General features: G+C 42.2%; 1 protein-coding gene across 1 annotated transcript; it reads left to right on the forward strand.

Moving 5' to 3' along the window:
- On the forward strand, window positions 1–25,875 carry git1 (G protein-coupled receptor kinase interacting ArfGAP 1). Its single transcript, XM_034224778.1, is given in 22 exon segments — window positions 1–417; window positions 4,913–5,046; window positions 5,316–5,428; window positions 6,165–6,270; window positions 6,620–6,706; window positions 6,816–6,946; window positions 7,071–7,165; window positions 7,291–7,333; window positions 9,292–9,318; window positions 9,969–10,017; window positions 12,077–12,149; window positions 12,886–12,983; window positions 14,249–14,360; window positions 14,774–14,898; window positions 15,952–16,104; window positions 17,792–17,884; window positions 17,886–18,152; window positions 19,668–19,742; window positions 20,092–20,168; window positions 21,312–21,473; window positions 22,299–22,362; window positions 22,475–25,875. Coding segments are annotated over 22 exon segments (2,352 nt in total). The 5' UTR covers window positions 1–365; the 3' UTR covers window positions 22,691–25,875.
- Window positions 25,876–26,017: the final 142 nt, after the last annotated feature.

The raw sequence follows: 26,017 nt of genomic DNA on the forward strand, positions 1-26,017 counted from the left end.
TGTAGTGTGTGTGTGTGCGGAAACTGACAGGTAGAGAGCTGCCGTCTCCCGGTGAGTTGCAGGCAATGCAACGAACATATTTAGTAAATATTCCGATATGAGCTTCATACGAACAGCCATATTAAATATGTTTGCATAATTTAGCTCCAGATTTGAGTTCAGAAGTGGACGTGGGCGAAGAGACCGCAGGAACAAACGGGAAATCCAACTGTCAGCTGGCCGGGAAAACCGATCACATCACCCGGCTTCCGGGGATTCAGGGGCCGCATCGGTTGACGGCAGACGTCGGTCGGTAGCTCGGGGGAGTACGGGCGAACATCCACATCATCGCCAGTATCCACCTCTGATTTTCAGCGATTTTCAAGATGTCAAGAAAGCTACAAAGGACAGAAGTCTGCGCCGACTGCAGTGCGCCAGGTAAGAAGGGGGGAAATAAATAAAAACTAGACCACTAACATATGTGGAACAATACGTCGGGAGGGCGATATGATGGGACAACAGGGCCGAAGCTGCTGTCACTGTCAGCGGGTCCGCGGAGCAGGAAAGCGGCTAGGGCTTTCGGGAGTCGCTTAGGCCCAAAATAAACAGTGAAAATAGGCGTGTTGTCACAATGGGAACATCTTTGGCTAATAGTGGCTCAGCGTTCATTGAGAAGCTAAATATCTATATTGATTTGACCAAGACCATATGCAAAGCTACCAGTTTGTTTGCTGCAGTGGAAGATCTGAGTGTCCGGTTTATGAAGCCTTCCTGCTTGAACAGACGTTTGTTTTGATTTTTGTGACCGGGACAGACTTCTAAAAGCGTTAGCTTAGCCTTGCTAACGAGCAGGCTATTTTCAATCAATGTGCTGCAGACTTCTACAAAGCATTTTGTATACCCCCGGAATAGAACCACACATTATCATTACTACATTTCAAAACCACTTTGTTATTTTTGGTCCTTGTCTTTGGTGTTTTTTAGAGGGTGTACCTAGCTACAGTTGCTAGCTTAGCTAGCTAGTCTAGCTAACTTTGGCTAAACGGCAAGTTATTGCTAACGCTTCACACACATCTATTCCTTTTGACGGAATCTGACATTCGTTATTCATAGTTGACGTAGACTGCTGAAAAGCCCTGAAAAACATACATACTTAAGTGAACGTGTTTAATGTAACGTTATTTTATATTAATTAATTTGGTTGTACAATGTTTATTCTCCTTTCAGTTTACAACTAACATTTTCACTAACGAAGGGGGAATTTAACGCAACAGGAGGAAACTCCATTGAATTCAACGTGAATTGGAATATTATAATTATTTTTGAAACTAATTAATATGTTGTGTATATGTTACTGTATAACATGTTTAACCACTGTATTTGTAGGTTTTCTTTACTCCTTTGCCCCCATATTGCGTAGAGATGATATCGGTTTCCCCTCCGTTGCCTCTAGCTGGCAAATGTAGCCTCACATGCCCTCATGCCTAGTTTGAAGCACTTCATTATTTGTGTGTGAGTTGCTTGCATTCAGTCATGTGTACATGCATTACAACAACTGCCCTCTTCACAGCTGCTCCCCCCTGATAGCAGTGTGTGTAAAACTGTCATAAGCTTTAGGGCCTTACTCACTGTAAGTATGTTGTACTCACTCACTTACTTTTCTCACTGCTCCAAATCTGACTACACCAAGCCTCTGTTTTACAACATGAACCTTTTTCCTGCCACTACCATATACTTAACCCCCTGCTGTCTTCCCTCCTGCCTCATCAAGTGCATTTCCTGCCTCAAACTGACCAGCGCTAACCAACCACAGTTCAACACTTTTTTTTAAACGCTATTGCAATATACAAACAGTCTAATGTGTGAGGTCCCTGCCAAATAAACCCTGTAGGCAGAGATTTGTGTGTATCTTGTAGGGGTTGTCTCTTGACATGTATTTCCTTTCAAATGTTTCATAATTGTGGTGAGCTTTTTTCTGTTGGTGTATGCTACCTGTTTCTAGCTTTACATTTCTTCTACTGCTGCTATTCACATATAGCCCCTCCTTATGACGACATGCACACACACGCAGTGCGTTCTGCAAAGTGCTGACCTAGCCACGGGTGACAGGACACCTCCCTACAACCCAGCTTTGTGTCATACTAAGGGATAACTCAATGGCATAGCTTGAAAGGATAACTGATCCTCACTGTCCAAGCCAAGCCTCAGGAGGCTTTATGTCATGCCATGGCAATCTGCACGGATTATAGCAACAATGAATCATGTTGTCATGATAGTAAACTTTTTATTGAGCACAGATCCATAAAAAATGTGGTATTGTGTAAGCGTTTAGAGCAGTTTGATAGTGGCGTCCAATTCCTTCCGATGTTTGGTCAAGTTTAAAAAGCAAACCTTTGAGGAAATAAAAACTAAGTATAAATTGCAATCAACCAAGGAGTGACTTGGACCAACAAGTTGACCTATGATGCTCCTGGATGTTTAATTCGAGTTATCAGTGTGAAATATGAATTAACCTGTACTCTTTGTTTTGGTCTAAAAACTTAACAGTAAATGCAAGCAACAGTTAGTGTTTATCCAGCAACAGTTTTCCATACTTTATACTCATTGTAATACAAGTTTAAACCGACTTAAGTGACAATTACAAAAATATAAATATGGCAAACTTGTGTTAAGGCACATTTAAGATGTAGATTTGGCTATTCCTTTAACGGCCCGTCCACACAGCGGCGTGCGTTGAAAGCTTCACCGTTCACTTTGAATGGGGTGACGTCACTTTTTGCCGAACTGCATTGTGGGAAGCGACGTGGAGCTTTGCTGGCGTGGCTCGCTGCAAAAGTTGAGCAATGTTCAACTTTTGAAGCCTCGGTAAAAGCGTCAGCCAATCGAATCATATGCCAGTACAAGCTCTAGCCAATCAAACCGCTGCTTGTGTGTCAGGGGCGGGAGATTCATGTGATTGGTTGTTGGTCGAGTGTCAGACACGCCCGCCTGCAAGCTTCAACGCACGCCGCTGTGTGGACGGGCCGTTATGGTCTATTCAGATTTGATAGCATGATGTTGTAGCCTCATGGCTCCCTTGAGCCAAACAGATAGTGTAACCTGTGGGTGTTTTTATATTTATTACACAGATTAAAGAATGAAATTGCTACAGTCATGCCTTTTATAGCCTACAGGCTACTGTTCTAAACTAGGCCGTAGCTCTTATGAAAGCCATTTTGAATTTGCTGATAATTTGTCTGCAGGCAAACAGATTTATAGCATGTCAGTTTATCTGATGATGGACTATTTTAGCTCCATTAATACCTTAAGCCCAGACTGTTGTATCTGGCCTGAGAGTGACTAATACAGATAGCCTAGTAGATGTGTGTCTACGTGAATGCATCATGTGCATGCAAGTGTGCATACATTTGATTTGATATTGCAGACTGTATTGTTTTTGAGTGGCTCATCACGTCAGCATCCTGATGACATAAACATGACCCAGAATGACTCTATGACAAGGCTGCCAGTGTCTGTAGACTGGCATTGGCCTCAACTGCTTCCCCTCCCTTCCTCACCTCATTCACAATCAACGTCTTTAGTAGAGAAAATCATTCTCCTCTTGGCATTATGCACGCCACTTCAATATTACACTGAACAAACTAAAACAAATACCAAATGTTATTATGGAAACCTCAGACTCCTGTGGAAACCTAGGTGATCTGACCTTTGGCGCAGCCAGTGAGGCACCACTGTGTTATACCAATATGCTTATGACTGAAATGTTGGGGTCTGATATTGCATGTGCGATGTGATTAACGATATTGGAGTAATTGATCATTTTTGCATAATTATTGTCATTAACATTGACACATATATTTAAAGGATCGTGGTGGGACTTTAAAAAAAGAGAGATGTGTATCTAAAAAGTCAATTTTTGCAATTCTGAAAATCTTTTAATTAATAATGCAGCCCTAATCACCAGGATAAATAATTTGTTAAAAATACAAGACGTGTCTTACCTGACCTTGATTTGTCTTTGACCTTCAGCCCTACTTCCTCCACATTGTGTTCTGCACTTTGTACACCAGTAGGGTGACTAGGTTTAGGTCATTGTTATCAGATCAGTTGAGCCCTACATTGGTAAGCCGGGCAGCCGGGGTCTGTGCAAGCATTGGTTCAGTAGTGAGCAACAACTAGTAGAGTGTACTAGGCTAAAAGGAGATAAAGTACCACCCTGTCTATTAAACATTCAGTGTGTGTATGATCCAGGTATTTGGTACTTCCACATAGCATCTTCCAACTGTAACAAATATAGATATTCAGCCTTTATTTTCTTCTTATAATCATCTTGATATATGAATGTTGATCTCTAAATACAGCGAATGACTGCTTTTGCAACATTTGATTTGTTCTCTCAATTACAACACCATTGCCAACCCAGCTGTTTGACTAATTACAAAGATGCTTGTCCTCTACTGAAATGCCAGCTTGCTTTTTTGTTCCCTATAAATATTATGGTGTGTATATATTGCACATTCATTTATGACATTTAAAAGACTTAATTGGATCACTGTGCTTAACATTTTGCCTTTAATTCAACACTTCTTATTGCAGGTTAGAGGAAGGACGACTAAAATAACTATGTTTGACTTGACCTTGAATGAGAAACAAGGACTAAATGGAGCATGTATTTGACTTGACCTTGAATGGAACGTGGGCAGTGTAGGTGGAGCAAAAATGCACCACAGTATCCTGTGGTTATAAACTATAGTTAAGGGCTCCCATCGTATACTCCTTATACATTGAGGATTTTATTGTATGCAATGCAGCCTAGACTAGATAACATTTTGTGTTGAAGAACTGAAGACTTCCTACAATGCTGAAATGTCTTAGCATCACACAGGTCTATAAAGCTTGCAATAACATTCATATCTCTCTGTTTGCCTGTCAGACCCGGGCTGGACCAGTATTAACCGAGGCGTCCTGATCTGTGATGAATGCTGTTCAGTCCACCGCAGCTTAGGCCGCCATATCTCCATAGTGAAGCACCTGAGGCACAGCGGATGGCCTCCCGCACTACTGCAGGTAAGGCTGTGAAAGAAGATTGATGGAAAGGGTAATTCAGTAAAAGCAAATGAGTCCGTGAGGCCCAGAGTACATACCTCCAAAGGTTAGGACTATTACAGAAACCTGACTCAGCACTAAGGAAGCAAATCCATTCCAGCAGGTTTTCCATCTGTGTAAAAAAAGGGTAACATTTTGGGAATTGGATTGCAAGAATATTATATGTGTATATATTGGTCTTATGCTGTGGTGAATCATCACTGAGTCACTTCTTCATTTGTGTGTTTCAGATGGTTCAGACCTTAGCCAGTAATGGGGCCAACTCAATATGGGAACACAGTCTGCTGGACCCTGCTCAGGTACAGAGTGGTCGTAGGAAACCCAACCCCCAGGACAAAGTCCAGTAAGTATACTACCCTAAAGGCTCAAAATACACACAAAAAAACCTTGGGGAAGTTATTGTCTCTGCTGCAGGACGGCTGCCTCTTTCTCGACTTAATTGGTGTTTGCGATAATTGTTTGCACAACGCTTCTCTTAATGCATTCAAAACAGTCCTGGATTCTCTTCCTGATGATATGTCTTCAGGTTTTTAGTATACCTAAATACGCGATAGGATTTGTCATTGTAGGTTTGTTATGCTTCTCCTGGGTTGAAATGTGGCTATGAGAGTGGAGGTCAAGAATTAGACCTGCAGAAAATGGATGTGCAATTTCACTAATGTCTGGAAGCATATTGTGCACAATCTCTTAACATGTACTGAATAGATACTACTTATTGCATTGCTTTTATGCTGCTGTACCCTACTTTAATAAAGGAAACGGAAACGGCCTGGCAGCCAGCCCAGGAGGGCCTATTTATTGTAAACATTATTATTTATTAACAAAGAACAACTCAATTGGAATGTGTCCATACGCACAATGCCAAACTGGATGACTGTTTTACAAAAGCGATAGCTCAGACTGTGATATGTTTAAACATTTTGACAGCAAATGGGCATTGTTTTTCCGAATGGTTGTTTATTTCTGGCCTGTTTGTGTCATGAAAAAACAACAGTGAGAATATCATATTCCTGAATAGGGATTAATAAAGTTCTTATTTTTCTCTTTTTTAAACCATATTTCCTTTTCCTCATGTGCAGTCCCACTAAGTCAGAGTTCATCAGAGCCAAATACCAGATGCTTGCCTTTGTGCACAAGCTGCCCTGCCGCGATGATGATGGCGTCACGACCAAGGACCTCAGTAAAGTGAGTGCTCAGTACTTCACTGCAGAGGGGTTGAGGATTCAGCTTAATTAGCCTGTAGGGACATTATCATAATGCTGAACTGCATAGGTAAGCACAAAGGATGTTATATTTATAGAATGCAGTGGGAGAACCCATATATAAAACAATACATTATATACACACACAAACACACACACACACACACTCGTGCACACTGTAAAACCTGGCAGGAAGTGAATGAGACAGCAGGATGTAATAATGGCCTAATCGTAATAATGCTGTAGAGCTCCACTGGGCTTCATGATGTTTAATCTTTCCACTCCGACGCTCTTTGTTTATCTCTCCTCTCTCTCTATCTTTTTGTTATTAGCAACTTCACTCAAGTGTGAGGACGGGGAGTTTAGAGACGTGTCTTCGGCTCCTGTCCCTCGGCGCTCAGGCCAACTTCTTCCACCCGGTCAGGAAAAAAACTACTTGCTGACTCACTCTATCTAGTAATTAGCCATGATGTTCTGTAACTCCCTCTCTGCCAGCCCTCCTGACTCTGTGTGTGTGTCTAACTACAGGAGAAAGGCACTACCCCGCTCCATGTGGCAGCCAAGGCAGGCCAGATCCTGCAGGCGGAGCTGCTGGTGGTGTACGGGGCCGACCCCGGAGCACCGGACATCAACGGACGCACACCTATGGACTACGCAAGGTACAAATGAGTGGGAACACACCTCAACACAGTTTGCATTCAAGCCAAAACATATACTACATTGTATACGAGTTGGAGGAAAAGCAGAAACAATAATGTAGAATTGTTTTTGTCTGTGTTCCAGGCAGGCGGGCCATATAGAGCTAGCAGAGCGGCTGGTGGAGTGTCAGTACGAACTGACGGACAGACTAGCCTTCTACCTCTGTGGGCGGCGCCCAGGTAACACACTGCACACGTTTGTGTTTCATTAAAGGCCCTTATGCATAGCTAACCTCAATTTAAAAAAAGTGGTTGTTTTTACCAAATTATAACGTTTCCTCTACTCTCCTCTCTTTTCCCCACAGATCACAAGAATGGCCATTATATAATTCCACAGATGGCAGACAGGTATGGACCATGACATTGTTTGGGTCTGCACAATTAATTGTAAATTATATTGAAATCACAATATGGACTAGGGCTGCTCAATTAATCGTATTTGAATCACAATTACTATTTTGGCTTGCAACGATTACAAAAACAACGTAATCGAAATAAAACGATTATTTTTGTATTTATTTTTTTGTATTTATTTATTTTTTTTTATTGGTTTTTCAGTTAAATTATACTTAAAGTTCAGAGTAATCAACTGTTAAAAACATACTGTTCATTTTTTTTTTTCAATAAATGGATGTTTTCATAGTAAATGGATAATCGTTTTTAATAATCGTGATATCAATTGTTGACACAAATAATCGAGATTATGATTTTTGCCATAATCGAGCAGCCCTAATATGGACTTGTAAAATATTCAAATGTCACTCTGACTGAAGTACTGTGGGTCTGCAGAAATATCCCAACCTATCAGTGGTATTCTACAGACTTAACAAAACATATGTTTGGAACAGATCCCCTTTTACAACCCACCGTGATGATTTTGATATTCTTTTCTATGACCATGCGAATTGTGATAAAAAAAAAAGATCAATTCCTTCATTACCGTGTATCACAAAGCAGTCGCAGTATCAGTAAAAAAAATGGCAATTAGTTATTTATTCCATATTGTGCTGCCCTAACATTATTGTTTTGTATCAATGTGATTCTGAGTGCTTTGCATTTGCCTGCACGGTGTGCTTTGATTGCATGAAGTATCTTTGATATTTTTCTTGAACTTTGCAGCTACCTTGCCCACACTGCTTCTTTTCACTGTCTTCCTGGCGTGGATTAATTCATTCATGAATTAAAACTCCTGCAGTTTAGTATTCTGACCAGAGGGTGTCACCATAATATATGAAACCCTTACTAAATAAGTAGTTAATTAAAGGAGGTCTCTGGCATCCCTATGAAAGCAGACGGTTTATTGCTATTGTCGATCCAAGCCATTACATGTACCTGAAATGATTTAGATACTTGGGGTGTGCTCTGTTTATTAAACAGAAACTGCAGGTTTGATTAGCATCAAGAAGTGCACAGTCAGGTTGTAATGAATCAAGTTGTGTAGCACTGCTTCTTCCACATATTTGATGAGCGCTGGGTTTTCTCAGTTGAGTCGGAGCAGTAGCTTCAAAAATACTCTTTTTTTGACCCGGTGAGGTGGTTTTCTTAGAGTATCTTTGTAATTACATTTTTTTATCATTTCATATTCCAGCTACTCCTCAAAAAACATGTTTTGGATATCATGCCATTCAAATGATACATTTACATTTGATACATTTTAAGAAATTGTAGTTTTTGTATTACCACCCCAAGTTCCATAAGTGGGTATTTTTTGACCCGGTGAGCTGGTTTTCTTAGAGTATCTTTGTAATTACATTTTTTTATCATTTCATATTCCAGCTATTCCTCAAAAAACATGTTTTGGATATCATGCCATTCAAATTTCAAATGTACATTTTAAGAAATTGTAGTTTTTGTATTACTACCCCAAGCTTCCATAAGTGGGTCAAAAATGGAATTTCGTTTTTTTTTCAAAATGTCAAAAAATGTCAAAATTATAAATAGTGAAAAATTAAATATAAAATATTTCTAGTGTGGCCAAAATATAATACTAAATATTATACAAGTGATTTTTCTGAACCAAAATAACAAAAATGGCATAAAAACACATATTATTCTAATCCGGGTCCTTTTTGACCCACTTATGGAAGAGTAGGGTCCAGTCTCTCGTGCATCTAAGGGTTAAGTAAGTCTTCTCAGCTGCCATCTAACTCCACTTGCATCTGTTCGGTTGTGGTAAATGGTCCTTCTTGATATTAACAATTAAAGCTGTTTTGATGTGGCTTCTCTACCCTTCTTTCTGTCTGTTTCTTCCTTTTTTTCTCACTCCTCTTCTGTTTTCTCCATTTCGCTGCGCTTGGTGGAGCCAGAGCTCGTCCTAAGTGCCCGACACAGAGGTATCTTTACTTTCCTTGTTCCTTTTTTCCAGAATCTCTTCCTTCATTCAATCCCCTATGTCTGCTATTGTATCTTTCGAAGATTTCACTGCTGTATACATCAATGAGCTTCAATCTCTTCTTCAGTGGTTTCACAGTAATTGTTACATATGTTATGTTTGTATGTTTTATCACAAGAAATAATAGATTTACAAGCCAATTCTGAAGAGTAGATGCTGTTAGAAAATAGTCAAAAAGGGCCCACAAATAACCAGCGTTTGTCCTAAAATAAGCTAGCTAAAGTGAAATGTCAGACAGTTATAATTATTTTAAATGTTCCATCTATGTTATGCTACATCATTATAGTCTTACATATTTGACAGGCTACATCAACATGTATTTAGAAAATGACACTTTGGCTAATTGTTTCCAATCTGGCTTCAAAAGGCAATCCCAATAACATTAAGCTCCTTCGATCTGACCCCCTAAAGCACCCCATCTAATATGTACCCTCCCTCTCCCTGTCTCCCCTTTTATCAGATCCCCCTCCCCCTTCTCACCTCTTGCTCCTCTCTCCATATCCACGTCTCCCTACCTCCCTCTGCCTCCGTCTCTTTATTCCACCTCATCTTTGTGGTACCTGTCTGACTGTTTGTCTCTGTGTTTTTTAGTTTGGACCTCTCAGAATTGGCAAAGGCTGCCAAGAAGAAGCTCCAAGCGGTGAGTTGGATTGAATTGTGAGATTCAAATCATGGCTAAATGTAAATTCACATTACAACTCTTAGTAATGGCTGCAGTCGAATAGTCCATTTAGCTCAGGAACCTTCCTAACGGAGTGAAATGACCTGGAAGTCCCTCAGTGGCAGCCATGATAAGTGCCGTTCGAATTTTGATAGGAAAGGAGGTTTCAAACTTCCTTTAGAACCTCCTTAGCTTAGGCAACACTGGACCTCCCTTTACGAAAGAAAAGGAGCAATTGCTGTCCCACAATGCCTTGCGGCCGCAGCATTTGCCATCGCACAACATTCGCCATCGCACAACATTCGGCCGTTCACGGAAACAACCGATTATGACTGAGAAATGATATCATGAAAGTTACGGTGCTTATTAAGCATTTTAAAACATATGTGGTAAGTTGCCAAAGTGCTTTGTTTTGAACGTTCATCACTATAATAATCAAAAGGAGAAATATGAACGTTACTTTTTTACTGAAATGATCAAATGAAGTCAACATTTCATAGTGTTTTACTCTGCTCAGTCAGCTGTGTGGGGTTTCTTAAACTTTTAAAAGATGTTTTAATAATTGTGATATACACAGTGATAGATGTTAAGGACTAACACGTTTATAATAAATACGTTTGTATGAAAAGATCTTAAAATAAATACAATCATACGTATTGGGATTCATGTGGATTAATACGTGTGGACCGGAGGGTGACAAGCATAAGTTTCACTTCCCTTTTTTATTAAAGTGTTCTACATGCGTATATACAGTAGTCCGCCGTTCTTATTATACATCCATGTTGTAGTCCGCTGGATATAAAACTGTAGTTTCCCCGCAGCAGCAGACTCACATTAATGACGTCCGCTCGCGCATCATAAACACGTCGCATAGTGAAAGTGCAGTCGGATTTTCAAAGCACCGCAGTCCCTTCTCCTAAGTCCTTTTGAATTCTCCTATCCACTATCCCTTAACCCCGTGACGTTTCACTCAGAGGTCAAGGGATAGACGATAGGAATAGACCAGTGGTCGCCAACCAGTCGATCGCGAGTGTGGTGCGGGTAAATCGCGGACCGTTAAAAAAAAGTAACAAAAGAAAGAAAATATGAAAAACAGGTATGAAATACTATATGGCAGTAAAACAAGAATACAGTTTAAAAGGGGAGTGATTTGTAAAATATCCATAAAGAAAAAGAAAATCTGTTTACAGTTCAAATGGGTGCTGAGAGAGGTATCATAGATCTCTTCATGTTGCTCTCAAAGTGCACCAGATTGATGCTTTCAACTTCAATATTTAAAAAAAATCTTCCCGGGGGAACATCCCCCCCGGACCCCACTAGAGGAGGTGAGGACCCCACTAGAGGAGGTGAGGACCCCCCTAGAGGAGGTGAAGTCCGCCTCCCACTCATAAAAAATAGCACTTTACCCCTGCCTATATGCCGTGAGCTGATTATGGAGTAACAGTAATTCAGATGCAATTAGCCTATATAAAAGGCCTCAAATTGGAAGCACTGCCTGGGCCGTCTTTTTCACTCAATTCTGCAATAGTTAGATCTCGCCTTTCACCTAGGCCGAGGTCGGTGATCTTGGGCTTAAAAAGGTTGGTGACCACTGGAATAGACGATAGGAATAGACGATAGGAGCTGATTTTTGGACTATTCGACTGCAGCCCAGGACTAGAATTACCAAAGCCAAGGCTGTAGCTTTTAATAACAGAAAGCTAGTCTTCTTGTGTTATGTAAAAAGGGAAATACTTGGTTTAAAGTTTCTTGGCATAACATTCAGATGTTCTGTTACTTGGCAAATTTAATGTGCGTCCACTCCAGGGACATCTGTTCAGCGCCAAAGAATGCTTTCAATTCCAAAACTAAGTGTAATGATTGCTTATCAACATTTAAGTGACTGAAGTAACAAACCATTGCAAATAACTTGCTGAAAAAAAGATAGCATGCCAAGTCAAATCTTAAGTTTGCAGCCCAGATTGCTGTAAATCAGGTTCTTATTTCATGTTTTCTTCAAAATACATTTGGGATGAGTCAATTTGTTTGTGTCCAACAGCTCAACAATCGGCTGTTTGAGGAGCTAGCGATGGACGTATATGACGAGGTGGATCGCAGAGAAAATGATGCAGGTGAGTCTCATCTCCTTCCTCCTCACACTACCGGTTCTTTGTTTTGACTCCTGTGAAAACTAGATGTCAAAAGCAATATGAAAGACATACACAAGACGTCATTGACATAAAAGAGAAAAGTAGGAAGAGAAAATAGATGTTGATAGGAACAGCGAGTGAATTTGAAGGACAGAGTGAGAAGAAAAGGAAAATGACTGTGAAAGAGAAAGGCCAAATGGAGTGAGGAAGGAGGAGGAGGAGAGACTGAAGAATTTCTGAGGCACTTCCTCACTCTCTCTCCTCCTTGGCTCTTTCTCGCTCTGTCTCCTTCTCTTTTTGCGTTTCTTCTCTCCCTTTCCTGCAGTAGCAGTCAAATTGTGCTTTCTAACAGAAGCACCGCAGGTAAGTGGCAAGGATACTAAGACACACACACACACACACACACACACACACACACACACACACACACACACACACACACACACACACACACACACACACACACACACACACACACACACACACACACACACACACACACACACACACACACACACACACACAAGGGGAGCGCTCAAAGCACTACGCTGGATTATAGGGGCAGAACTTCAGTTTTAGGACCTACAGTATTATTTGACTGCTCTGTTTATGTCTGTATGCATGTGTGGGTGGATGGACTGGCTGACTGCCTATATTCAATGTTAAACACACACTCACTCACAAAGACTTATTTTTTGCTTTATATTTGTGTCTCTAGTGTGGCTCACGACCCAGAACCACAGCACTCTGGTAACAGAACGCAGCGCGGTGCCCTTTCTTCCTGTCAACCCTGAATACTCTGCCACACGCAACCAGGTAAACACACACACTCAAACACACACCTCTAATACAGACAGCATGTATATACTCTTGTGCTTGTGTATTAGCTGATACAAAGAAATACATGCATTCTAATTGAAATGTAGGTTTCAATTGAAAACTGAGAAAAGCAGAGAGGAAAATATGGAGCCTAGACAGTAAGCCAGTGTATGTGTTTTTGGGAAAAGCTGAAAGGGAGTGTGAAATTGACGAGGGATGTTCTTCAGCTGTGTGTGTGTGTGTGTGTGTGTGTGTGTGTGTGTGTGTGTGTGTGTGTGTGTGTGTGTGTGTGTGTGTGTGTGTGTGTGTGTGTGTGTGGTGTGTGTGTGTGTGTGTGTGTGTGTGTGTGTGTGTGTGTGTGTGTGTGTGTGTGTGTGTGTGTGTGTGTGTGTGGTGTGTGTGTGTGGTGTGTGTGTGTGTGTGTGTGTGTGTGGTGTGTGTGTGTGTGTGTGTGTGGTGTGTGTGTGTGTGTGTGTGTGTGTGTGTGTGTGTGTGTGTGTGTGTGTGTGTGTGTGTGTGTGTGTGTGTAGTGTGTGTGTGTGTGTGTGTGTGTGTGTGTGTGTGTGTGTGTGTGTGTGTGTGTGTGTGTGTGTGTGTGTGTGTGTGTGTGTGTGTGTGTGTGCTGCACCTCCCCTCTGTCCTCTTCCCCCGTTCCTCATCTGTGTGGCTTATTAGTGTAAACATTTACTTTTAAACTCGAGCAAACACACACAAAAACACGCCTGCATAACCTGATTTACTCTGCCCTGATTGGTCAGTTCACTGTGGTCAGTAACTGCTGTCTATTTATGGTGGGAGACGGAAGAAAAACACACTCAAACGCATTCAGAGTTCAACTTTTTACCTCCAGTTGTCTTCCAGCACAACTAATTATACGTTAGGAATGCCGGATCGCCATGGGTAATAGTTCTGGTTTAACACTTCATTCGAAAGTGATCCTTTTATTCTCTTAAATGGATGCCAGCATGCTTGTGTAATTGCATGGTTTAATGTTTCTTTCCTCATGATTTGTGTACGTGTGAGCACACTTGTGATGGTGTGTATCTGTGTGTGTGTTGCGAGTGTTGAGTATGACTGTGTTTTTCCACAGCACATGGCCGTTGACCACAGCAGTCACAAAGGCATTGAACCGCTGACTGTGGGCTGGATTGTATCTGTATTCAACGCAACTGATGATACAACTTTAAGACATATTCAGACAGGCATGCCAGTATGTGTATATTATGACCTAAGTGTTAATATTTGACTCATTCTCCTCTCAGGGCCGTCAGAAGCTCGCCCGTTTCAACGCTCGGGAGTTTGCTACGCTCATCATCGACATCCTGAGTGACGCCAAAAGGAGACAGCAGGGAAAAGGTCTCAGCAGCCCTACTGGTAAGGCACTGGGAAAAGACAGATTAGGGCTAAATACAAAAAGGCAAATAGCTTTTTTTTTGGAACAGCAAAAAGCACATCACTTGAAAAAGTGATGATCTCTGCAAGCAGCTACTTGGCAAACGGGCACCAGTCCAACTACTGAGAAAGGCTGAAGGAAAGAATGGTGGTTTCTTTAGGATTTATTGTTAATGGGTTACATTTGAGCCAGACCAGGCTCTACGTTTTCCTCTGTACAGAAACTTGCCTCTCCTAACTCTAACAATTGATTCTAATGTGAAACTAACAAGGAAACAAGTCGTATATAGAGCTGGTTGCAATCCGTCAGCAACCTAATCAGACTGAGCATCCCTAAGGGGGGGGGGGGAGCTGATACACTGTATATTGAGACGTGTGCAATCTTCCTTTGTCAGACACATTGGATCTGGGCATTGATGATGACCAGCATGACTACGACAGCGTAGCCTCTGATGAAGACACCGACAGCGAGCTGACCGCCCAGAACAACAACAACACACAACGCAGCAACCGTGCAAAGGTATGGTACTTGAACACACACTATTTATTTTGGAAAACCAATGAACGATGTGTCCTGCCACATGTGCGCTTACTATCTAGCTTTGATCAAATGCATCACACTATTCAAGGTAACATCTGCAACTCTGTGCTAGTGTTTTTAGACAATAATGTAGTCAGTTTCTCTCATTTAAACCATAAAAAGTAGTTCCATCAGCTAGCCAAGCTGTTCTCTTTATGACTGCTTGTCCCAGCATGCTTTGCAGGGAGTGGCTACAGTCAGAGCTGCCACATAGCTCCTGTGTGACATCATCAGCTATTCTGGGTCCATGTCAGAGAAGCATTGTTCTCACAGAGAGGGAGAGTACTGTGTAGTGAGAGGAAAGGAAGGAGGAGGTTGAGGGAGAGAAAGAGGGAAATGGTGCAGAGTGGGAGTGGTAGAAATGAAAACAGATAAACCAATAACTATCTACTTTTCGTGGACTTGCTTAGATCGTTGGGAAGAACCGCAAGTCAGAGGTTTCACTCCCGTCTCCAAAAATATGCATTCATTATGTGATGGTATTAAATGTCATTGTCACCAATCATACATAGTGTTATCTAAAGAAGTAAGTTGAGGCATAATGGAAACACAGAAATGAATCGATAGGAGGTGGATGCAACCAAAATATGTTTTATATTGTTCACTTTAAGGAGTGGTATGGAAATGTGTTCACAGGAAGTGGGGGGGGGGCACATGGTGCATTGAGAATAAGAACTGAGGCTCTTCTGTCTAAATGTGTGTTAGCAGCTGCAGGCCAGCCCTCTTTCTCGCACACTGTTGTAAGCAGTGTTTTATTCAGCTGAAAAGCCGCTGATTCATTCCCATTACCCCTGCTCTAAATGACATTCTTTATATAACATAGAAGGATGTCAGCCTCCACAAAGAGTTACATACATTTGTTCAAATATACACTTCAATAGCTGTCATGACGTCAGTGTCCTCACTTTGTCTGTGCTTCTCTGTCCACCTGTCTGTGTTTCTTTTATTCTTTCTACCCGTCTGTCCGCCTGCCTGTCTGTCCTCTCAATGCAGAGCATGGACTCCTCAGACCTGTCAGACGGGCCCATCACTCTGCAGGAGTACCTGGAGGTGAAGAAGGCTCTGGCCTCCTCAGAAGCCAAGGTGCAGCAGCTGATGAAGGTCAACAACAACCTGAGCGAGGAGCTGCGGCGGCTCCAGAAGGAGGTAGGGAGCATGTCAGACCAATCACACTCATAAGGTTAGACAGTTGTTCTATGCAGAAGAGCAAAAGAGAAAGTAGATAAGGTCAGTTTAGCTTATTTTGCATTTGTATATTTAATAACAGTGGAGGACAGGATACAGGGAACAGAGATGGGATGAAGCACTAACTGGCAGAAGATGTCATTGTTTCTTAGAAAGGTGAACACTTAGAACCTATTTGAAGTTGGATTACAAAATCAGATACAGGATAATAACTAGAAATAGGGGAGGTCGGCTGAGAACACACAAGATCAAGTCACATGTTGGCGAAATGAGAAGGGAGGGTTGATTCAGACAGGAAGCCAGGATGATGTAGAGCAGGGGTGTCAAACTCAATTTCATCACGGGCCACATCAGCATTATGGTTGCACTCAAAGGGCCGGTTGTAACTTTAAAACTATATAAATATACAAATATTTAATATATATAATGTATTATATTACATTATTGCCTCTTGGATTATTATCGGATAGGGTAATAACTTCATAATTAACTACGTCTGAAAGCAGAAGTCTTGGGCAAATAATTGCAAGTCTCTTCAGTGAGAATGTCACAAAATGATTTAAAAAGAAAAGCCAAATTCTGGAAGGCAAAAAAAGGTGACATTTTGGGGGGAAAAAGTAACATTAAAAAAAAAAAAAAATAATTCTGAGGAAAAAAAGTGAAATTCTGAGAAAAATGTGAAATTCTGAGAAAAATGTGAAATTCTGAGAAAAAAAGTCAAATTTGAGATGCATTGTGGGACATGTAGTTTATGGGCAACGTGCTTCTGTAAAGTAGCATGTAACCGTATAATAAACATATTATATTCTTTGCAAGCTCTTATGGGGCCACATAAAATGAAGTCGTGGGCCGGATTTGGCCCCCGGGCCTTGAGTTTGACACCCCTGATGTAGAGACAATTGAATATTTTATTATCTTTGTAAGCTGATGTGTTTTTCCTGACAGGGTGTCCTTTTCCTTCATCATTGTCGATGGAAGATGTGTTTGGTTACACCTTTCAGTGTTATTTACTAGAGCTGACGTCATTGTTATGTGGAGTAAGAGTGCTACAAATATTCACGCTCATTCTCACTTTTAGATTAGACCATTTTCACTGAATAGCGTTCATTTGCGGTTCAATGTCGCTTCATTTGGTTCCCTGAGTCATCATCAGTAGCTCATTGTATTCATTAGTGGCTGCGAGTGCCAGCTTATGTGACCCATGATTCATTCGTGTGTTTATTTTTGTCACTTGACTGAGGATCTAGTGAAGCATCGAAGCACACAAACTGCAGATAACAAATAATGTGGTCAAATTTAGATGCTAATGAACAGTACCTCAGTGTAAGTGCGCCCCAATTTCCCCTCATTGACCCTTAACAACTATCAGTGTGTATATTCAGGTGTGCCCCCTCCCTCCCCATTCCCAATGCCTAATCCCTGCCTCGACATGTAACAATTCAAGTGTCTGTAATACATATTCCCTCCCTCCCCAGTACTAATATGAGTTACTATGTATGAGCTTGTGTGCTTTTTACTGTACCTGACTGTGATTGTGGATGCTTGTCTTTGAACATTCAGTTGACATCCCCCTCCCTTCCCTTCAACCTCCCCATGTCCCTCCCTCCATCCTCTCATCCCTCCTTGCTCCCTTCCTCCTCTCCTGTAGATCACACGGATGCAGACAGACAACAGTGCGCTGCGGGGGGGCCAGCAGGCTGGGGGGGCAGCTGGCCATGGGGTAGGAGGGCCTGGCGGAGGAGGAGGAGGAGGAGGGGGGGGGGGGAGGTGGCTATTGGCAAGGGGGTGGTATGAGAGGAGGTGTAGGGGGCCTGAGTGGGTTTGGGACAGGAGCAGATCCTCCGGGGCTCACTGTGCCCTCCTCCGCTGCCCCCCACTCCCATCCCCACCGAAGGGACCGCCAGGCCTACTCAATGTACGAGCCAGGGGCGGCCCCCGGCCCCATGGCCCATGGCCCCCCAGTCCTGGACTCCCTGGCAGCCCGCCTGCAGCCACTCAACACATACAGCGTAAGTTAGAACTTCCCGGCCCCCCTTTCTACTTCCCACCTTCCTTCTGGTGGCCCTGATTGGCTCTCTCTGGCCTGATTGATGGGCGATAGTCCAATCCTGACTCTCTATTTCCCTCTGACGTTGTCTCTCCCTGCATCTCAGTTCCCGATCCTTCTCTTCTAAAAGTCCACTTGTGCATCACCCCCATTTACATTTGGAAATACACCACTGATTTGTCTTTAAACAACAAGACATGAACCTATGATTTACAGCACCATACAGTAGGGCTGGGACATATATGAATATTATAACAATGTTTACATGAGACTATAGCTCCTAAAATGTCATGTATCGCATTATCTTTATGGCAAAAGTAATTTCCAGTTAAGGCTGTCATATTATTTGCCTTTACCCTCTTACTCATATATCCTCATGACTGATGATTGTTTATAAAAAATTGAATTTTGTAAATATATTTTGAAATCACCAATAGTCACTCCTACGCTATTTGGTATCATGACATTTAATTTCTCCATATCCCCCAGCCCTACCATAAAGAGGAAGTGCACAAGTGTGACGTGAAGGAGAACAATGGAAAATAGGGATTGTGTTGTTTGTTTGGATGTCTTGCCACGCCTCTGATTTCTCTGCTATGGCCTGACCTTTACATTTTCACCCTTCTGACCTCCCAGTTAGCTCTCCTGCTTCTGGACAGCTGCTTAGATTAGGACTTGCTTTGATCACTCACATATGCAAGTGCACACACGCGCACAAATGAAAGAATATGTTTGCTCTGTTTTCCAGTAAAGGTGGTAATACGGCAGGCAGCTAGATGTCCTTTTGATATCTTTCACTTTATCCTGTATCCACTCGTCACCACTACTGTCAACCTTTCTATGGAGACCTCCATGGATTGGTGTCCAATTCCCCATCTCCGTACACAAAGATTTACCTGTTTGTCTGTTTTCTTTCTGTCTGTCTGTCTCTTCACCCGTCTGTCCCTTGCTCACTGCAGTGCAGCCGTGCATCCTCTGGATGTAAGCATTCTGTCTGTCATTGCATTGTTTGCCATTTCATCAACTGTAGGATCCCCTCACACGCAGCTATGCACCACTTCTGCTTATTATGCTTTCTAATACTGGAGATCAACACTAGAGTATGTGTGTAGTCCTTCTTGGATGCTCTGTGTGATGTATAGCCGTTCCCCACCACTTAGTTTAGTTGACAGTGTTCTCTGTATTCCAGTGTTAGATAACTATAGAGGCATGCAGTCTTGATGGGATGATGGGTGAGCTGCCGAGTTGATCTGCCGCTGCTCTCACCGGCTCATTCATCTTGTTTATCTGCTGTTTATAAAAACATCTCTTCTCTCTGTCCCCACACTCTTTTTTTCCTATTTCTTCATCCATCTCTGTCTGCTAATCTGTCATCCCCCTCTCCACCTCCTTGTCCACACATCTTTCTTTCTCCTCCTGTCCTTATCCCTCCATCTCTCTCTTCCTTTCCCCATCCTTGTGTTCCCCCTTTTCACAGGCACGGAAGGGCAGTACAGGGGGTACCGGGATGTATGGGGTCCAGCATCTTTCTACAGAGATGGGCAGATACATGGTGAGGCCTTACTGTTTGTAGTTGTTGTCTTTAAATATATTTGTCCACCTTCCACTTTTATTGATCCCCATTTTTGCAAGTGGATTTAAATTAAATAAATTAAATAAGTAGTGTCCCACTTATAATGCAAATGGCTCGTCATCCAATGCAAGCTTCAAGTGTAAACAAACCTTAATTATTTACATTTTTCAGAGGAGCAAACAACGAAAAATGAGTGATGAGAGTTTTCAAATCTGCGCAATTTAGTGTTTTTGTGGGAGGGAGTGTCGTTCAGCTCCACAGGAGCTTTGTTGAGAAAGGTGATAATTGTCCTGATGATGCGTGTTGTTGCTTTGTTTCCCTCTCGAAGGTCCCCAGAGGAGAGAAGCATGGCAGCGGCACTGACAGCGACTATGACAACACACACACATACGACCTCTCGCTAAGGTCAGGCTCTCTGCAACTCATTGTACTCACAAGGATACGTGTGTTTCCTAATCTTTTGGGGAAATGCTATTCCCATTGCCAGTATCGGAGACAAAGTATATCCTTCTCATATTTAGGAAATGTATTCCAAAGGCAGAAACAATTATTCTGAAATATATTTACCCACAATAAAATCAGATCTGAGATCAAGTCAAAAGTTGTAAGTCATGGGATATAATTGGTACTATTAATCATTTAAAGCCCTTAACATTTAGCTAATGTAAATATCAGTGTTCGACAAAGATGTTGTCATTCATTTACCGTTACAATGTTTTTATATGGATATTTTGGTTTGCTCTATTTGCTGCTTTTTTTTGTTTTCTTACGGCCCGTCCACATACAAGCATGGGCGTGTCTGAAGCTTGGCGATTTTTTGCGAGCAACGCGACCAACAACCAATCACATGAATCTCCCGCCCCCGACATACAAAGCAATAGCAATGTTAAAACGAAGTGGATATAAAATCCCCAAACAGGCGAAAACCTACCAGTTTCACCCACTGTCTCTGCCACCTCCCTCCATGCCTGGTTCCTCCGGTTTGTATCCCGGTAAATAGTTCTGGTCGTAAAGAACCGGGTGATTTGCTACCGTAATTTCTCGTTTGGAATATGAGGAAATGAACTGCGGTCTGGCTCTCCCAGCTTGCACGCGGTTTGATTGGCTAGCGCTTGTACTGGCGGGATTTGCATAAACGGGATTTGATTGGCTGATGCCAGCTTCGAAAGCATCGGGAGCATCAAAAGTTGAACATTGCTCAACTTTTGATGCTCACGATGCTTGCAAAGCCATGCTCCGCTCCCCACAATGCAGTTCGGCGAAGATTTAAAATCTTCTACGTCACCCCATTCAAGTGAATGGGCGAAGCTTTGAAAGATTTTTTTCATGCCTGTGTGTGGACGGGCCGTTACTCTGTAGGGCTTTAAATGGGTTCCACACCGATAAGGGCTTTATGATCTTTTCCCAAGTTGTTAATGAGAAATAAACATGCACTCTCTAAAGATGTGAACTCTTGATTTCTCATTAAAGTCCTCTGTGCCTCTCCGCTCTCTCAGTAATCCAAGGTGATGATTAAAGTGTATGAATGTATGTGTGTTCTCCTGTCAGTATGGGCCGCAGCAGTGAGGACTCTGAGGAGGGAGGAGGGGGAGACGCAGTGGAGCCGGACCCCACCCTGCCCTGCACGGAGGATGTCATTATGAAGACTGAGCAGGTGACCAAGAACATCCAGGAGCTGCTCAGGGCTGCGCAGGAGTTCAAACACGACAGGTAGGTGGCAGACGACCCACTGACGGAGCCAAGTGACACTAACACATTTAGTCTGCTTTACAATACTTCTTGTATCCTAGTGGTCCTCTTCATTAGATAAGCATTACAAAGTTACAGGAACATCTAGCGCCAGAACTCTTTTCTAAATGTTTTTCTTACACATTTTGTTTAGAATTCTTCATGTTCAGATTCCTTTTATTTTGAAATAGAGACCTTTATTTTATAATTACATGTTGTTTCCTTATCCTGTGAATGCCATTAGTGCTACGTTCTGGCCATTGCTACAGTGCAAACGAAAGTTGTAGAAGTCACTGATGATAAACTTGCTCATTCATTTGCTCAGTCTTTCATTAATACAGTACAACACAAAGTGAAGACTTTTCAATGCTATCTTATGGGAGCCCTGTAGTTGTTGAATATCCACATCACTAGTTCAAAGGGTCTTATACTGTACCCAACACACTTATTAACACCAGGTGAATGCAGTTGTTGATGTCTAAAGACCATCATCCAGGCATGTTGAGGGGTTTGCACTCGTGATGGGGTCGTACATTAGAAGTGTATTCAAATGTCTTAAAGCAGCATTTAGTAAGAGACTACCTTGTTTTATCAATCAGAATCAGAATACCTTTATTAGCCACTATCTTGGCTCACAAATGGTGGAACAGGCTTAATATCATATCAGGCTTCATATCAGGTTCATATCAGGATTGCTGACCACTAGTTTTAACTGCACAATAATAATGATTTGGTTACTCGATGATTGTTGCTTTTTTGTTTTTGTTCTATAATGTGAATGAGTTAACAAATGTGTCTCGTCTTTAGCTTTGTTCCATGTTCCGAGAAGATCCACTCTGCTGTCACTGAGATGGCCTCACTCTTCCCTAGAGTAAGTCGCAGATACTTTATTCTCACATCTCCCTTTGTGCGTCTCTTTTTGTTATTATCCATCTTTATCATCCTTGCTCTGTGAGTTGAGTTTTGATTCATTTCTTCCGTAGCGCCCTGCGTTGGATGCGGTCCACAGCTCCCTCCGCCTGTTGGCTTCCAGTGCCTCGCGGTTGCAGGTGGAGTGCCGTAAGGCGGGGCCCTCAGAGCCCGGGGGCCCCGCGGTGGACTACCAGCTCCTCACTCAGCAGGTCATCCAGTGCGCTTACGACATCGCCAAGGCTGCCAAGCAACTGGTCACCATCACCACCCGTGAGAAGAAACAGTGACCCGACAAATGCATGGAAAAATGAAGAGGGAGAGAGGACGGGTCGATGCATGGGTGGGCTATGGAGGACCAGGGAGGGGGAGCGATCGGGAGAATGATAGCGAAGAAGATGGAAGAGTGCTGAATGTTTAGTAGAAACACTAAAGAGAAGTGGAGAAAGTAGGGAAGGATCCAACCTGGGAGCTACAGCCTGCTGCAACCTGAGTAAACAGTTGACATAAACCACTGTGATGTGAAATACAATGGTGACGATGTACAGAGAACTGGATCCGGAGATGTTACCGCTTTATTTATTCTCACCTGTCAGCCATCACCCCTCCCTCTGAGTGAGGAAGTGCGAGAGACAGGAAGTAGACGCACCAACCACGACCTTCTACACACCATCTCCTCCTCTCCGTCCTGCGGAGACGTACCTTCCTCTACCTCACTCTCCTACCAGACACACCCTCTGCCTCCTTCTTCATCCAAGACAGGATGTGAAGGACCCCTGGGACCCACCCAGCTCCACCCTACCCCACCCAGGCTCTCTCTGCTTCCTCCTGGGTTACATTTTCAGGGGGCTCCAGTTTTTCTTCGCCGCCTGTTGTCGGTGGTACACAGCATGACCTGGCATGTTTTCATTTCTTTCCTCTCTTCTTTTTCTTTATTTCTTTTGAATACGCAGATGGGTTTGGTCTGCACCACTAAGGACAAAAATAACTGACTTACACAAACAAAAACAAAACACTTACACTGGAATAATTGTGACTTATTGTTGTTGATTATCTATGCCTATCGTTTCTTTTTGTATTGATATTTTTACTGACTGTCATTTTGATTTAACTGTTTATGTATTTTATTGTCTCAAATATGATTCTCATTTAGTGGGATAGGGAGGCGGGCGGGAGTATGTGCTCAGCTGGTCACATGCTCACACACTTACACACGAAGAAGTAACCTGTGTCCTCGACATTTGTCAAGCACTCATTTTCTGGGAGACAGTTCGGGGAGATTTGTTTTCGGTTTGGATTTTCTGTCAGACCAAAAGCCCCTTGGTGCATTACGTCAGGACCTGGATCAAAACTCTTCTCGTGTATCCTCAGTTTGGGCATGACTTGTGTTCTAATTCTCCTCATTTATCAGAGCCAGTGGAATCATCTCATCCCAAATTCACTTTCGATGTGCCAAGCAGTATAATAAGTATTGGGTGTGCTCCTGGGTGCCTGTAGCAGCCATTGCTTGCATGCATGGCAAATCAGTCACATCAGTTGATCCACATATTGGTGTGTTGCTTTAAGTAGTCCTGTGAAAAGCACCATATCTAGTTAACATTTCATTTGTCATTTGAGAATATACGCTCACTTGCAATGGATTTAACCCCCTTAAATATGCATGTTGTACTTTGCCTTGCATTATGCTTATTTACACTTTCCTGCCTGGCAAGCCCATTCAAGCTTACATTCAGTTTTCCATTGTATCCTCTGTCGGGGCCTGCTGATCCGGGCCACAGAAGTTGTCACTTTTTATGTCTCTTAACTTTGCTAATGGGACACAGCATTGGGAACAAAAATGTTTTTTCATTTGTTTCGTTTTTTTTCAAAAAGTTAGCCTACTGTCGGACTGAAGCGTATTGTAATGTGCGAACACATCTGGTCACATCTGTAACAAAAGATTCAGGCCCTCTTCTCGTTTGGATTCATCCTTCTCCAATTACATTGTCACCGGTTTCTCAAAGTGTTTGTGGCCTTAACTGTCAGTTGTTCTTGTGTTGGTATATTATATAAACAGGCTTCAGAAGGCCTCTGCACATTACATGTTCCTACCTGCAACATTGACCTCATCCTTCAAACAGTAGTTGCATCTCATATTGTTTTTTTCTTGTATTGCTGCCAATTTAGCAAGAAGCAATTAGACCTTAATTAGCCCCTAACACTTTGAGAGACTGATGCTAGACAACCTACAGCACTTCTCTGTCCACTTTATCCATGTTTCTCCCCCTCTTTTAATTACTTGGCTGTCAGTGTTCCTCTCAGACAGTTGCACTCACGTCTCCTTAGGGGAGGATGGGTTGTTTGTTCTGTTCCCTGTCAAAGCAAATCATGTCCAGAAGACTCGTGAAATGTATCATCGTTTGATATTGAATGCCTTGGGACATTATCATCATCTCCTGTTGAGTTACTGACAGCTGAAACAACACTAATACTTCCACACACACACAAACGCACGCAAGGGGGTCAGCAAAAACGCTCGTCCCTTCAATCATGATTGCCCAAGTTTTAGATTAGAGCCTTATATATGAACATATATTTTCATGCTATATTTTATATTAAGCTATATGTTAGGGTTATGTCTGCGAGATATTTATGTCTATTTCTTTCCCCGAGTGGGCTTCAGGCTACGGGATCTGTTCTCCACATTTTCACTCAGCCCTTCAGTCCTCACAGATATACTTGTAGATTTTTAATTATTGTGAGTATGGTTACGCTGTGGTATTACCCCCTTATGTAGATATATTGTACATATTATGATCCTACTAGAATCCACAGGGAGAAGAGTTGAATTTAGACGATATCTCATTATATTGTACTATTTTCAAACTCCATCTGGGTGAAGTAGGATCTGCACTATGTACTGCACTCTCCCAGAGGTTTTAGGTCAAGTACATTAGGTGCAGGATGCAGGGTTTGATTGAGGATGGGAAACAGGAAAGGTCTGAAGCACACTTGGGCTTAGCACTACAGTCATCTCAAAATGTCGGGAGGAGGGTCTACAACGCACATGGCCTAGTCCTTCCCGGAGATAGTCCACACTACGTAGGGTGCCTCTAGTATGAATGTTAAAGGCTTCCGTCAGATCAAGCCCAACATGCTTTTATACACCTTCATCATGTCATTAAACACACACCCTCAACTTATCAGTTGGACCAAGCCTTCTACAAAGTACTAACATTAAAACTACAGTGAGTTGAACACACACACACACACACTTCTCATACTCAAGCATTGGCAGTGCACTATGGGGTGTACTGTTCATGTCCCTGTTTTTCTTTACAACTCTACGCTTTGGGAGATGGGTGACGGGAGAGTTATGTTTTAACAGATGACGTACACAACTGTATAAAGTAGAGAAAACAATGACTTAAAAAGGTCAATCGTAATGGAAACTCATAAGCTGTACATTTGTAATAAAATAGTAAAACTAAGTGGATTTTCTTGGATCTGTCGGCAGGTTTTTCCTCTGTTTGGATGCTAACCTGTGTGTATTTACATCTCTGTAATATGTAAGGACAATTCCAACATAAACCTTTCAGAATCAAATGAAAACATTTAACTAGCTGTTGTCATTTTGA

Source organism: Gymnodraco acuticeps, unplaced genomic scaffold, assembly GCF_902827175.1.
Source record: "Gymnodraco acuticeps unplaced genomic scaffold, fGymAcu1.1, whole genome shotgun sequence".
Taxonomy (NCBI): domain Eukaryota; kingdom Metazoa; phylum Chordata; class Actinopteri; order Perciformes; family Bathydraconidae; genus Gymnodraco; species Gymnodraco acuticeps.